This window comes from Periplaneta americana, chromosome 1, assembly GCF_040183065.1.
Source record: "Periplaneta americana isolate PAMFEO1 chromosome 1, P.americana_PAMFEO1_priV1, whole genome shotgun sequence".
NCBI lineage: Eukaryota > Metazoa > Arthropoda > Insecta > Blattodea > Blattidae > Periplaneta > Periplaneta americana.
The window spans coordinates 29,347,755-29,361,353 of record NC_091117.1 but is presented as its reverse complement, the minus strand read 5'-3'; the positions used below and the strand labels follow the sequence as shown (position 1 = coordinate 29,361,353).

At 35.3% G+C, this 13,599-nt stretch overlaps 1 protein-coding gene across 2 annotated transcripts; it reads right to left on the bottom strand.

Annotated features, from left to right (window-relative positions):
• Positions 1-1,166: 1,166 nt before the first annotated feature.
• On the bottom strand, positions 1,167-11,505 carry LOC138694361 (bridging integrator 3-like). 2 transcript variants are annotated; one of them, XM_069818031.1, is made up of 4 exons: positions 11,372-11,505; positions 10,407-10,514; positions 9,674-9,848; positions 1,167-6,035 (listed from the first exon to the last, which is right to left on the bottom strand). In XM_069818031.1, exons 3-4 carry the CDS (start codon positions 9,812-9,814, stop codon positions 5,532-5,534), a joined length of 645 nt encoding a protein of 214 aa, XP_069674132.1. In that variant the 5' UTR covers positions 9,815-9,848; positions 10,407-10,514; positions 11,372-11,505; the 3' UTR covers positions 1,167-5,531. The 2 variants fall into 2 exon arrangements, with proteins under 2 accessions (XP_069674132.1, XP_069674124.1); XM_069818023.1 differs by lacking the exon at positions 11,372-11,505 and adding an exon at positions 10,610-10,880.
• Between the last annotated feature and the right edge of the window lie 2,094 nt (positions 11,506-13,599).

The following is a 13,599-nucleotide window of genomic DNA, read 5'->3' as shown; positions in this document are numbered from 1 at the left end:
AAAACAAAGACAAATGAACATATGTAAGAAAGTATATGGTATTAATTATATTTGTTCAGAAACAAGCCCTATTAACTACCTAACAATGACTGCATTCCTAGTTTATTACAGTTTGGAACACATGAATACCCAGTAACTTGTCAACATTTAGAGAAATATAGGAGTTTAAGTACAACACTTTGGATACCGTTGTCACAAACAAATGAATGGTTGTATGTTACCACAGATTATGATGAAATTAATATTGTTTGCGATGACGAACAAAAGGTTACGTATCCTTTACATTCACGAAGAAAGATTGTTTTACCACATTACTGTAAAGGTATGTCCTCAATTGGTATGATTTATTCCACACAAACAGAAGTTAAGAATATAAACACAACTGATATCATTCCTCTAGTTCCAATGGACATTGATTGTTGTATTACCAACAATGAGCATGAAAAGTTAGCACACATGCAAATGACTCTTCCATTTGTAAACATATTATCAGCAACTCATGATTTCAAATACATGGGGATGCGTATTGATGAAATACAGAACAAAATTAAACAAGAAGAGGAAAAAATTAAGGAAGATTCTTCTTTTCTCTTTTCATACTCATCCTGGTTTATTATAAGTACTATCATTTGTTGTATTGTATTTTTATTGCTTTGTTGTTGTTGTTGTTGTTGTGCATACAAAATTCAGGAGAATCATCCCGGTTCTCTATTCTACGACATCTCCGTATACAACACGACGAACATTGTCACGATTCCGCGGAAGGATTGGTGGAAGACTCGACAGAGTCATTATGCAGTCGCCTTACCCGAGGGACAGTATATGGATCGAATGAAACATTATCTAAAGATGGCGGAGAAGAGTATCCTCGAATACCTGGATCACATACTAACAAACGATCCAGATTCGGTAACGCTGGACATTCGATCAAACAAGACATGGTTCAAAATATATCTGCCCCTAACTGGATGTCAATGACCTCATGGGGAGATAATGACCACATGGTTCTGAATCTAATTGGCTGCTGATGACCTCATAGGGTGGAGTTTTTCATTTCTTCGGATAATATAAGCAAGAAATTCATTACCAGGAGTGTCTTTTGCTACTGGGAGCTCTACAGTTGAGCTCAGTATTTGTATTCTGTATACATTATAATAAATATACTCTACAATTTCTTCGAGTCATCATTTCGGGACTTAGGTTCCGAACGAACCCAAACATTTATAGTTTATGTGACTACACCACACCTATGTGGTTCCTGATCCAGTCATTATACCATAATATTTACTGATTATACCAACAGAGGCCTCTATAGTCGCACAGGCCTGTAGACACATTTGTCCATGACGCACTAAACTTAAGGAGCACAAAATGAGCATCAGCCGATGAATTTATTATCAAGCCTTTTTATTGTGAATTTTATTTAATATTCGTATTTCTTTTCTTTTTTATTATTATTTTATTACATTCCATTTTGTTATATTCTACCTCACATTTTCCATATTAACCATTTGTACTAAATGAGTTGCTTTTACTATATTCCAATGTATTTTACTTTCTTATTTCTATTATTGTATTATTTTCATGTTGTTTAGTGTCGATTTTATTATGCTATTATTATTATTAATGAGCAAGAAATGTTGTCTGAAGCCCTCTAATTCACGAACAGATTTCTTTAACATGTCATGCATCTTTAAATGCAAAATGACGAAAAATCACAGAAAAATTAAGTACTGACTGAAACAGAACAACCTATTCAAGTTTATGCTTACGGGCCCAAATATATCCTGATGTAAAGTCACTAAGTCACTTTGTAATGATAATTAACAATTTTACTGATATTATTGAAGTTATGTAATTGAACTCATCATTTCGTAAGATGAAATCTGGACCTCCAAAATTTATGTTCCAATTGTTTTGTTTTCTGAGTCAGTCTTTCTTCATTTAAATTGTAATGCTAGATTGAAAATCCTTGCTTCATTTAACCAATTCGGTCCATTTATGAAACCATAAGAAGTAACGACCAAATACAACACTACTGTTCAATCCTGACCCCCAAGGTCAAGGAAGACGATGGTCAAAAGGTTATATGAGCTTGGTCAGCGTCCTCTCTTATCAGTCTTTCCATTTCTATTTAAGGGGAGAGAGGATGGTATTTTTTTGTGAAAAATGAGTAAATTAAAAAAAAAAAAATTGTTTAAAATTCTCTGTGATATGTGTGGAATACATAGCATAGCATTTTGTGGGTATTTGTGCACTTGTCGGGTGTTGAGGCGCCATTTTTAAACTTCCTGCATTACGGATTTTTAAATCATTCGTCTCTTTTATTGTTGTTTCAGGTAAATTAAATTTAAAAAAAAAATTGTTATTCTTTAAAATACTCTCTGATATGTGTGGAATGCATTGAATAACATTTTATGGGTATTTGTGCCCCTACCAGATGTTGAGACGCCATTTTTAAACTTCCTGTGCTATGAATTTTTAAATCACATGCCCCTTTTGATCGGTTTCCGGTAACTTCATTTTTTTGCTACATTGCAAAACAAAAATGGCTATAATTTCTGAACTATTAAAGATACACACATTAAATTTAGAACACACATTATTTAGACCACTAGGAAAGTTTTCTCTGTAAAAGAATTTAAAAATACGTCCGTTTGTTTGGAAAAAAAGGAAATCAAAAAAGTGTTAGAAAATTTGTAATTGTTTATTTTACAAATGTAGGGATTAATATCAAAATTCTGTTACAGATAGTTTGTTGAGCATGATTTTGCAAATACATTGCAAAAAACTGTTTGAATCTGTCTTTAAAAATGGTTTAGATATATCAGTTTTAATAAAATTCTGCACTGGGTATATTTTTTTTTCAAATCTGCGCCCCCAAATATTTTTTTTAATATTTATATTTGGCTGAGTTGCTACAGCAATGAGCTCTCTACATACAAAAAATTAATATTTTAAACCAAATAGGAAAGAAGTTTTAAAAAATACCATCCTCTCCCCTTAAATTCTCAACACATTGTAAAAGGTGCTTGCCTTTGGCATCTGGTAATAAAGCTGTCCTGTTATGCATTGAGGACTCAGTTCCTGCCTCAAACCTACAACTCTAGTCTGTTTGAAACCTGAGGGCTACAACTTTATATCTCGCGATCAATGTATAAATGTCCCACTAATATGTAACCATAATAAACAGTACTATGATAATTATATATCAATCACAGTCTGATTAAAATATTGTGACGGCCACGTGAGATTCGATCTCACGACCGACGGAGGAAGGGCTAAGTCGGCCGTGTTTTGGGCAGGTTGCGCGCGCATCTGCTTCCTGGGGCATGCGCTATGGCAGAGAGGGGAGAGAGCGACCGCGGCAGAGACGGGAGATATCGAGATTATTCGAGATCGCGAACTCTCCAGAAACTATGGTTTGGTTATAAAAGAGAAGACGCAAGTGAACGGGAGTCAGTCAGTCAGTCAGTCAGTCAGTCAGTCAGTCAGTCAGTGTTGTTACAGTCAGTGGACAGCAAGCCAGCCAGTCTTGTGTACCGGAGTTCGACTTGAGTGTGTGTCCGCAACTGAGAGAGCATCCGAAGACCTGAGTTCGAGTGCAGTGGACCGCAGTTGGAGGGACTTGAGTTCGAAGTCCAGTGGACTGTCTCTGAAGGTCTGTGGTTCGAGATACTGTGAACTTGAGTGACTGAGCTAGAAGAACTAGCCGAGGCAAACGAACTGTGAACTGAGAACTGACAGTTCTTGTTTTGTAAATAGTGCTTTGTGAACATTAGTTAAGATTAACAGTTCATTGTTGTTCTCAATAATCCACGTAAATTGTCATCGTCGTCTGTGGAGTGCAGTAACGAATATTGTGTTGCTGTGTGGAGAGCAAATCCCATTGTTGACGGGAGTGGAATTAAATTGTAGAAAGTGAAGAGTTATTGTTGTGAGAATAAAACTACATTGTTGTTTACTATAAAAGTTACAATATTTACAACGATGTCACGTGAATTATGTTGTTGTATTAATTTATGAATCTCAATCAGACTAGTAACTCTTTCAGACTCAATACAACATCCAAATCACAAACTCATGACACTTCAATCTGTGCAACATCAGACACAAGCATATTTCTTTCAATATCAATAGCCAGGGCCGGGAAACAGCCGCTCTCAGAGCGCTTAGCTTCTCCCGCTACAGTTGCTGTCGCACAGGTATTCATATATCAACTGTTCTGTTTACTATACGAGTTTGGCGCCCCTGATCAATAGCATAGTTACAGATACTCTTTGCCTCTGTTTACACTGGGTACACTCTTGGATGGCCAAACCTCAGTTAATATTCCAACTAAACACAGCAATTTCGTTTTAAAGAGAGAGCAAAGGAAAACAAGTTTTGTGCGAGATCGTGCGTATTTGCTTGGTTTCCACACAAAACCAATCTGCGGAAAGTATAAAATTCCACATTCAGTATTCCCAACCTAACACACATAACAATTTCCCTCTTCTTACCGCTTAAGTGACATATTCATTTTACTGTTTTAGGCTTTTAACATATTATTTTTACAGACGTTCAATATAGTAATAATTATAAATTGGAAACTTACCACTGCAATTTCACCTAAATTGCACTGTTAATTATTGTTTTTAAATATTTGCAAAAATTAAGTAAACTCTACAACTCCACTAAAGTTGCTGCATTTGTGATGCAAGTAACATTAAGGAAGCCGTGAAAAAATCAACAAGTTACATAACCTTACCGTCTGTTTTAAGTTCGCATTTATAGACTGGGGGGGGAAAAAAAAGACAGACGTATATCACGGCCTGCTGGAATATAATAAACACAGAAAACATTTTAAAGCAACAATGTTGAAGATAGATATTTATGTTTTGCAAATTTGCCGTCATTGAACAGAAACAAAGATGGAGATTTCATTGCAAATAATTAGAATTTCCTCTTTCAGGTATGTAATTAACGATCTTCGCACAAAATAATGTACGATACACGAGCGGTATGTTTTCTTTCAATTCTCGGAAATTAAAAAAGCTCAACTACGTTTTGCTTTTTCAAACTTTTCCTCGAACATGAAAACTTCAACATACCGCTCTTGTAAAACATATTACTATTACATGAAACAAATCATAAGCTGGAGTTATGTAATAACAGGCCAACCGACAATTTGAAAAAATGGAGATTTTGCAAATATATGTTGTTCACTTGATTATTTAACTCAGGAAAAAATCAAGAATGCGGTATCTGCATTCTGCTGACATTTATAAGCAAAATTCTCTTACTGCATAAAATTCATTTATTTATTTTGCTTTGCAATATTAAATCAACTGCTGGTCTGTTATTAAAAATAGGTTAGTCTTCTTTTATTATTATTTGTGGTATTTTCTGTAATACTTCTTGTAAAAAATGTTTAATAAATTACCAGATTTACTTCAATGGTCAATATCTCGAAGACAGGTTTTTGTCAGTTGTTCTCTTATTAAGTAACTCCATCCAATAATATAAATAAAATAACCTTGAGACATTACTCATGTTCTGACAATAGATAAAGCTCGGATGCGATCAAGTTTATCACTGATGCTAGCTTCAAACTGTGAATCTGAAGCAGCAGATGAAGGAGAACCTTCTGGTGTACTGGTAGCAGGTACAAGATGAGTGAAAAGTCTTGTGTTATTTCCATAGTAATCGAGTTGCGACCTTACCAGAGCCTGCAGGGATGGGCGAAAATACTCACTCCTCTTCTCAAGGAACTGTGTTAATTCAGCAAGCAGGAATGCGTGGTAAGTTGCCAATTCTTTGGCAGCGACGTCCAGAGCTTTCTTATCCCGATCAAGTTTCACAACAGTACTGGCAGTCCGCTCTCGTTCTTCTAGCTTGCGAACTTTTGCAGCCAGAGTTCGCCACTCTTGAACTAACTGTTCACGGTGGTGAAATCCTGATTCAACATTACTGAAGGTACCACCAAACCTCTTCAGTGGCTCCTGGAATGTTCGTTGATTAACCGATGAGATTTCTCTTGCAAATTCAGACAACTGAAAAAGAAATACTTGTTAAAAAGACAAACATACACTAGAAATAAAATATTTTACAGGGGAACAACTCAGTAAACTCTGTTGGTCTGCACATGCGTCAATCTTGAAGTGTGACACAATATACTATTCATCTTCTCCTCCCTAGTTGTCAGCCAATAACGGAAGGAGGAGTTACTTACTTACAAATGACTTTTAAGGAACCCGGAGGTTCATTGCTGCCCTCACATAAGCCCGCCATCGGTCCCTATCCTGTGCAAGATTAAACCAGTCCCTACCATCATATCCCACCTCCCTCAAATCCATTTTAATATTATCCTCCCATCTACGTCTCGGCCTCCCCAAAGGTCTTTTTCCCTCCAGTCTCCCAACTAACACTCTATATGCATTTCTGGATTCGCCCATTGTCAGGTGAAGAATACAATGCGTGCAGTTCTGTGTTGTGTAACCTTCTCCATTCTCCTGTAACTTCATCCCTCTTAGCCCCAAATATTTTCCTAAGAACCTTATTCTCAAACACCCTTAATCTCTGTTCCTCTCTCGAAGTGAGAGTCCAAGTTTCAAAACCATACAGAACAACCGGTAATATAACTGTTTTATAAATTCTAACTTTCAGATTTTTTGACAGCAGACTAGATAACAAAAGCTTCTCAACCGAATAATAACAGGCATTTCCCATATTTATTCTGCGTTTAATTTCCTCCCGAGCGTCATTTATATTTGTTACTGTTGCTCCAAGATATTTGAATTTTTCCACCTCTTCGGAGGATAAATCTTCAAATTTCCATTTCGTATATTATTTTGGTCACGAGACATAATCATATACTTTGTCTTTTCGGGATTTACTTCCAAATCAATCGCTTTACTTGCTTCAAGTAAAATTTCCATGTTTTCCCTAATCGTTTGTGGATTTTCTCCTAACATATTCACGTCATCCGCATAGACAAGAAGTTGATGTAACCCATTCAATTCCAAACCCTGTCTGTTAGCCTGAACTTTCCTAATGACATATTCTAAAGCGAAGTTAAAAAATAAAGTGATAGTGCATCTCCTTGCTTTAGCCTGCAGTGAATTGGAAAAGCATCAGATAGAAACTGGCCTATACGGACTCTGCTGTACGTTTCCCTGAGACACATTTTAATTAATCGAACTAGTTTCTTGGGAATACCAAATTCAATAAGAATATCATATAATACTTCTCTCTTAACCGAGTCATATTCCTTTTTGAAATCTATGAATAACTGATGTACTGTACCCTTATACTCCCATTTTTTCTCCAATAACGGAAGAAGGCGTTACTTACGTAAACTTTCAATCAAGCAGAATATTTTCACATTTTGTATACTTAATAATAACTCAAAAAGTAATAGTCAGATTCTAATAAGGAAAAAAGCATGCTGAAGAATATTGTTTGCAAATTTTTATGATGTTTGAGTCACCGCAATATAACAAAATATGTAAGACTTCTTAATTGTGGTTTGTTTTATACATACTATTGTAGTGTGGGAAAATATGTTTTTGAAGTAGAAAAATCAATCAGCGATAAACTTTTTTCTTGAAGAGAGAAGTGGGTAGTTGCAGTGTATGAAATAGTCTAAATAGATTCTACTTTATGTTGAAAAAAAAACCATGTTAATAGAATGATATCATCACTTATTAAACGTTTATGTCTGACTGCTTGTGGTCCCTCATCTAGCAAGTAGGCTACATAAACATTATTTATTGTTTTGATTGGTTTCATTTACTTAAAGGGACAGATTAAAATATTTAGTCAGTTGTCTCCATGCTTTTCAATTGGATTTTTGTTAACAGAAATTGAGTCCCCAATAAACACAAAGGAATGATTGTGTCGCCACCTTTTCGCAGAATATGGAAAAAACAAGTGAAAGAAATAAATAACAATATTTTTCTAGTGCTAATGTAATAGACAGTGAAACTGTTTAACTGATAACAATGATGCATCAGATGACTTGTCAATCAGTAGCGACAATGGTTCAGTTGTTAAATATTTATGTAAGTATCTTCTTTAACAATGCTCTATTGAAATATACGATAGTACTATGATATGTATTAGATATTATACAACATTTTTATTTTTTAATGTCTTTGGAAGTTTATTTCTTATTGATACGATTTAAACACTATAAGGTATTATCGCGCATTTTTTCTATACAGATCAGGCTGTTATATGGCATTTTTCCAGACTGTACAAATAACTGAAATGAAATTTCATAATCTAGCAAAAAATGTAATAAAGTTAGGAGGGGGGATGTGCGTGCGTGTATTTTTTTTTTTTTTTTCATATTATTCAGAAAATGTATATGGGCAATATTAAAAAACATGTAATAAAAGCTTTGAAGCCCAATATGAGGGCAGAATGGGACAATCTGTGGCCCAACTCCTTGGAAGATGATAAGTATATGCCTATCGATCTCCATTATCCCAATCTCCTGGTTTTTTTAATATCTATATCTTGCTCCCAGATGATGTTACCTTCGTCACTCATTAATTGCAAATTAATATAAAAAAACCACTGACATATGCCACAAAGTGATAAATACCTTATCACAATAAACTGCAGTAATTATTAATTACTTGTAATATAAAAATGTTTGCCGTGGAGGATGGAGAAAGCATGTTACCGTACACTGAACTTGGTACATGCAATATTAAAATGACATACTGCGTATTTTGAATCCTAAGTAATGCAGATCGTGTGTACTAGTATCTCAATATTCAATAGTAACAGCCTATATGTAACAGATTTGAATTGCATTAGCGACTGTGCTGCCATCTCGTGTTCGTTTACAGCGGACGGGTGGCGATCCTGACGGTTGTTCTCTTCAAAGTGCTGCAGTTTTTAACGTAGCGAGGAGTTATCTGTTACATATATGATCTAGGGTAACAGTTATCCACTGTCTTGCTATTTCGCGATTACAGACTATTTTTAATTATATGTTTCTCAAAAGTATTGGATAATGCTACTGGTTAGTTTAAGATAAACTAATAACTACTCTAATTTAATAATAATAATAATAATAATAATAATAATAATAATAATAATAATAATAATAATAATGATTATGATGAAATATGGATTTGCCCACAGCATCGTTACTGAAAGTCAAAACAGCATAAGGCATTTACTGATAAAACAAAAATATCTAGGAGCTACTTACACACCCTTACATAAATTAGCATTTTAATTCTGGATCTCTAAGTAGTAAATGAGGGTTAAAGAGTATAAACAGGCGCTAAATCAGAACATAAAAAAACTCTACTAGGCTACTATGTCAAACTAAAAGTTTGGGGTTTCATAACCATATGACAAACAAAGCAAGGAATTAAAATAGTTACATCACGAAATTATAGCATGTTGCTGTGATGACAACTATTGGGTTACGTATCAACAAAATTATCCTTCACTAAATAATACCTAGACCAATCGATAACTACCAACGACCTCCATGAACAATGTACCTCCATCGCCTAACTTAATTCACCAACTGATACGAGAGTTGAGTCCAACATCTTCATTTAACATAATAAAACCACTCTATCGTAACTATCTGCCTCAATAAAACGATTCAGTAGGCCTACTTAAAAAAAAAATGCAACAGCAACAAAAATAGGCTACAAACCTGTGATGTTACGGAGTGATAATCTTCTATGAGTTTCCTAAGCTCTTCATTTTGATGGCATAATGCACTCACACTTAAATCAGCTGTAATTTTTTGTTCTGATTTTGCTACATTTGCTATGGCTTCAAGATACTTTTTCATCTCCTTCTGAAGTCTCTTCGCTGTCTCTTCAATACTGTAATAAAATTGATTTTGTAAGATTACTAATTGAACTTTCTTGCTTCGAAATGGAAAAATATTAAAATACAAAAGTAGACCGGGAAAGAAATGAAGCAATTTTGTACAAACTAATAACTGAATGGGGGCTAGTGATATCTTGGAACAAAAGCAACAGAAGCTTTATGTTGATGCATAACACAGTAAAAAACGATTTCACTAAAGTGCCGAAAAGAAAAATTCTAAATGGATACTGACAATGAGTAATTCTTTACAATAGCGTTACCAAATTAGGGCCGATCCCTAGAACACCTGTCACTCTGCTAGCCTCCATTTTCACAGCAACTTTCGACCCTTATTTTCGGTGTGAAATTGGTGTAGGCACTCAATTTTTTTTTTTTAAGTATGACTGGACTAGAAGCAACGGATGTAAATACATCTGTATCTTAATGTGGTAACGCTACAGTACAGAAATACAGAGTAATGTGCCAACAGTCATAAAATATATTCCACAGAGTTCTGATATCATCAAAATATTAATTTTCACTTAAAACCGAACATAACCTAAGTCACTTACTTTTGCAGCTTCTGAAACGTAATTTCCAAGTTTCGTTCATCTGTCTTCGAAAGAACGAATGGTGCTGGACTTGGCTTGGTAGTCAAGTAAGTTTTCTTTAGTGGATTCCTAAATTGAAATACATTTAGTTAGACATATGGTAGCTAGAAAGATTTAGGCAGGTAAATTAGGCATAAAATATTTCGAAACACTCAAAATCTTACCACGTCATTTTAAGTACCTACTGATCATATAGAATGGTTCACGCCCATAGCATGACACAAGGATTTAAATACATTATCCACACTTGGTTACGTTCCAAAACTTCGAATGTTAACGAATCACGAAAACCTCAAGTTCGACGAAGTCCTCGACTATCTCGATAACAACCGATATGTGACTAGATTACGTACGATTAGATAGTACATTAATCGATTAAGACCAAAGTGTTATGACGACGTATTCTGTAACTGGTCATGTGATCTGGAACTGGGATGCTACGCAGTTATATGCGGTTATACGAATTGTGTATAGTGCTGCGCTCTGTAGATGCTCTGTATAGTTATAGCTGTGATAGACGATAGTGAGTGAACAACAATAACCCAAATTACAAACTTTGAGTCTATTTTATCGTTAACCTGCTAATTGAGTGGGGAAAGAATTCGAATGTAAATCAGAAAAAGAATATACTAATATTTTAAATTATTTTTCTTGTGTGTTTGAATTAAAATTGTATTTTAATGCTTCTGCTTAAATTAATTATATATTTTAAATATCAGTACAAAGTAACAAATCTGTAACAATTCTGATCAAATCAATGACATTCCACTGTCTCTAGAGCATTTCTAAACACATCTAGGAATGAAAACATTCATTGTAATAGTGAAGTGCTACAAGACAAGAAAAACATTCATGCTAAAAAAGATGGATTCCAAATATATAAAAAGGTGTCGAAAATATAAAAAAAAAACTAATGCGGCAATTACCCCTATTGTTGCAGTCCTTGCTTGCTGGACGTATCTTCGAAAACGTAGGTTGTCCATACTTCCTGCAGAACTAGCGACTACTCCGATGGAACGAAGACTCAAGTCATAGTTACTACCGCTTTTTATAAGGTGCACAATTTATAAATGAAGTGAGTAAAATTGTAATTACAAGATACAAGCATGACACGTAAGCAAAGTATAGCGCACGGACTGTCCTTCAGAACGCAGAGCGATCAGAGACTATAAATGAGAGTCACGCCAAGGCGGTCAGAGTTTATATAGACAACGAGGGTGATATACTTTGAGACGCAGGGTTGCCAGATGAAAGGAACACAACCGTTTAAAATTGTCGTGCTTCAGTATAAAATTGTCGTATATTTCTCATCTTTTTTTTTTTACTTGGTTATTTAACGACGCTGTATCAACTACGAGGTTATTTAGCGTCGATGGGAATTGGTGATCGCGAGATGGTATTTGGCGATATGAGGCCGAGGATTCGCCATAGATTACTTAACATTTGCCTTACGGTTGGGAAAACCTCGGAAAAAACACAACCAGATAATCAGCCCAAGCGGGAATCGATTCCGCGCCCGAACACAATTCCGGATCGGCAGGCAAGCGCCTTAGCCGACAGAGCTACGCCGGTGGTTCATTTCTCACCTTATATAGCCTATGTGATATAATACAATCCACCGTTGTGAAGTAGCCTAATGGTTAACCGGGGTTCAAATCCTGGTTGGGATAAGTTACCTGATTGAGGTTTTTTTCTGGAGTTGTCCCTCAACCCATTAAGAGCAAATGCTAGGTAACTTTCGGCGCTGGACTCTGGACGTATCATCATCTCATTCAGACGCTGGATCGTTGTAAAATAAACCAATTATATATGCATATAAAATTCTATCACTAAATTTTAGTCCCAATTAGTTACTAATTATTATTGTTCACATCCACAAAGATATTCATCATTCAAAAAATCATTATCCAGTTTTTTATCATCAACGTCTCTAATAATATTTAATATCAATTAATACACCCTTATTACTAAGAAGTGGTGCTGCCCCCTTTCATTGTTAATTTCCAAGCATTATAGAAGGGTTGAGATGAAATAATTGATTTATCCTAATAATTATTAAAAAAAATTGCACCCCTAATATACATTTCATATTCACTAACCATAAATATATCGCCGTAAGCGTGCACGATGGCTAGGGTTGCCATAAGTCCGTATTTTAAAATGCGTGTCCGTATCCTAAAGTAAAAAGTGACGAAATGTTCGTATTTTCTGGATCGGGCTAGGAAAAAAGATTAATACATCCTTAAAGGGAGGGCACTTACTACATAGTAACCAATAGTAATGTAATAGCCATTGTCTTGTGTTGTAGGCCTAGTTTGGTTTTAAGGATACACCAAAGAGTCTTGGGTAACGTAGTCGGTATAGCGCTGGCCTTCTGTGCTCGAGGTTGCGGGTTCGATCCCAGCCCAGGTCGAGGGCATTTAAGTGTGATTAAATGCGACAGGCTTATGTCAGTAGATTTACTGGCATGTAAAAGAACTGCGGAACAAAATTCCGGCACACCGGCGACCCTGATATAACCTCCGCAGTTGCGAGCGTCGTTAAATAAACCATAATTTAAATGTTTACACCAAAGACCACAGATTACGAAGCTCACTTCAGGAGAAAACACAAATTCTTCCCCAAGGTTGCTAAACAGAAACTGGCGATATTGATCACTGAAGATGAAATGAAACAATAGTAATATACGTTACAAGAGCGGTATGTTGACGTTTTCATGGTCGAGGAAAAGATTGAAAAAGCGAAACGTAGTTGAGCTTTTTTAATTTCCGAGAACATGAAAACAAACATACTGCTCGTGTATCGTACATTATTTTGTACGAAGATCGTTTATTACATACCTGAAAGACGAATTTCTAATTAGTTGCAATGAAATCTCCATGTTGGTTTCTGTTTAATGATGGCAACTTCGGAAAACCAAAATATCTTTCTTCAACATTGTTGCTATAAAATGTTTTCTGTGTTTACTATACTCCAGTAGGACGTGATATACGCCTGTCTTTTTTCCCCCAGTCTATAAATGCGAACTTAAAACAAACGGTAAGGTTATGTAATTATTTATTTTTCATTTTAATATTTTAACAATATTATTTATATAACGTATTGCAGTAATAACATCGGCATCTGGAATCTTGTTGATTTTTTCACGGCTTCC

Excerpts from the sequence above, each read along its gene's own strand:
- LOC138694361 (XM_069818023.1), bottom strand. Across the intron at positions 9,849-10,406 it reads ACGTTTCAGAAGCTGCAAAA|TATTGAAGAGACAGCGAAGA; the intron begins GTAAGTGACTTA and ends ATTTTATTACAG. Across the intron at positions 6,036-9,673 it reads ATCACTCCGTAACATCACAG|TTGTCTGAATTTGCAAGAGA; the intron begins GTTTGTAGCCTA and ends TTTCTTTTTCAG.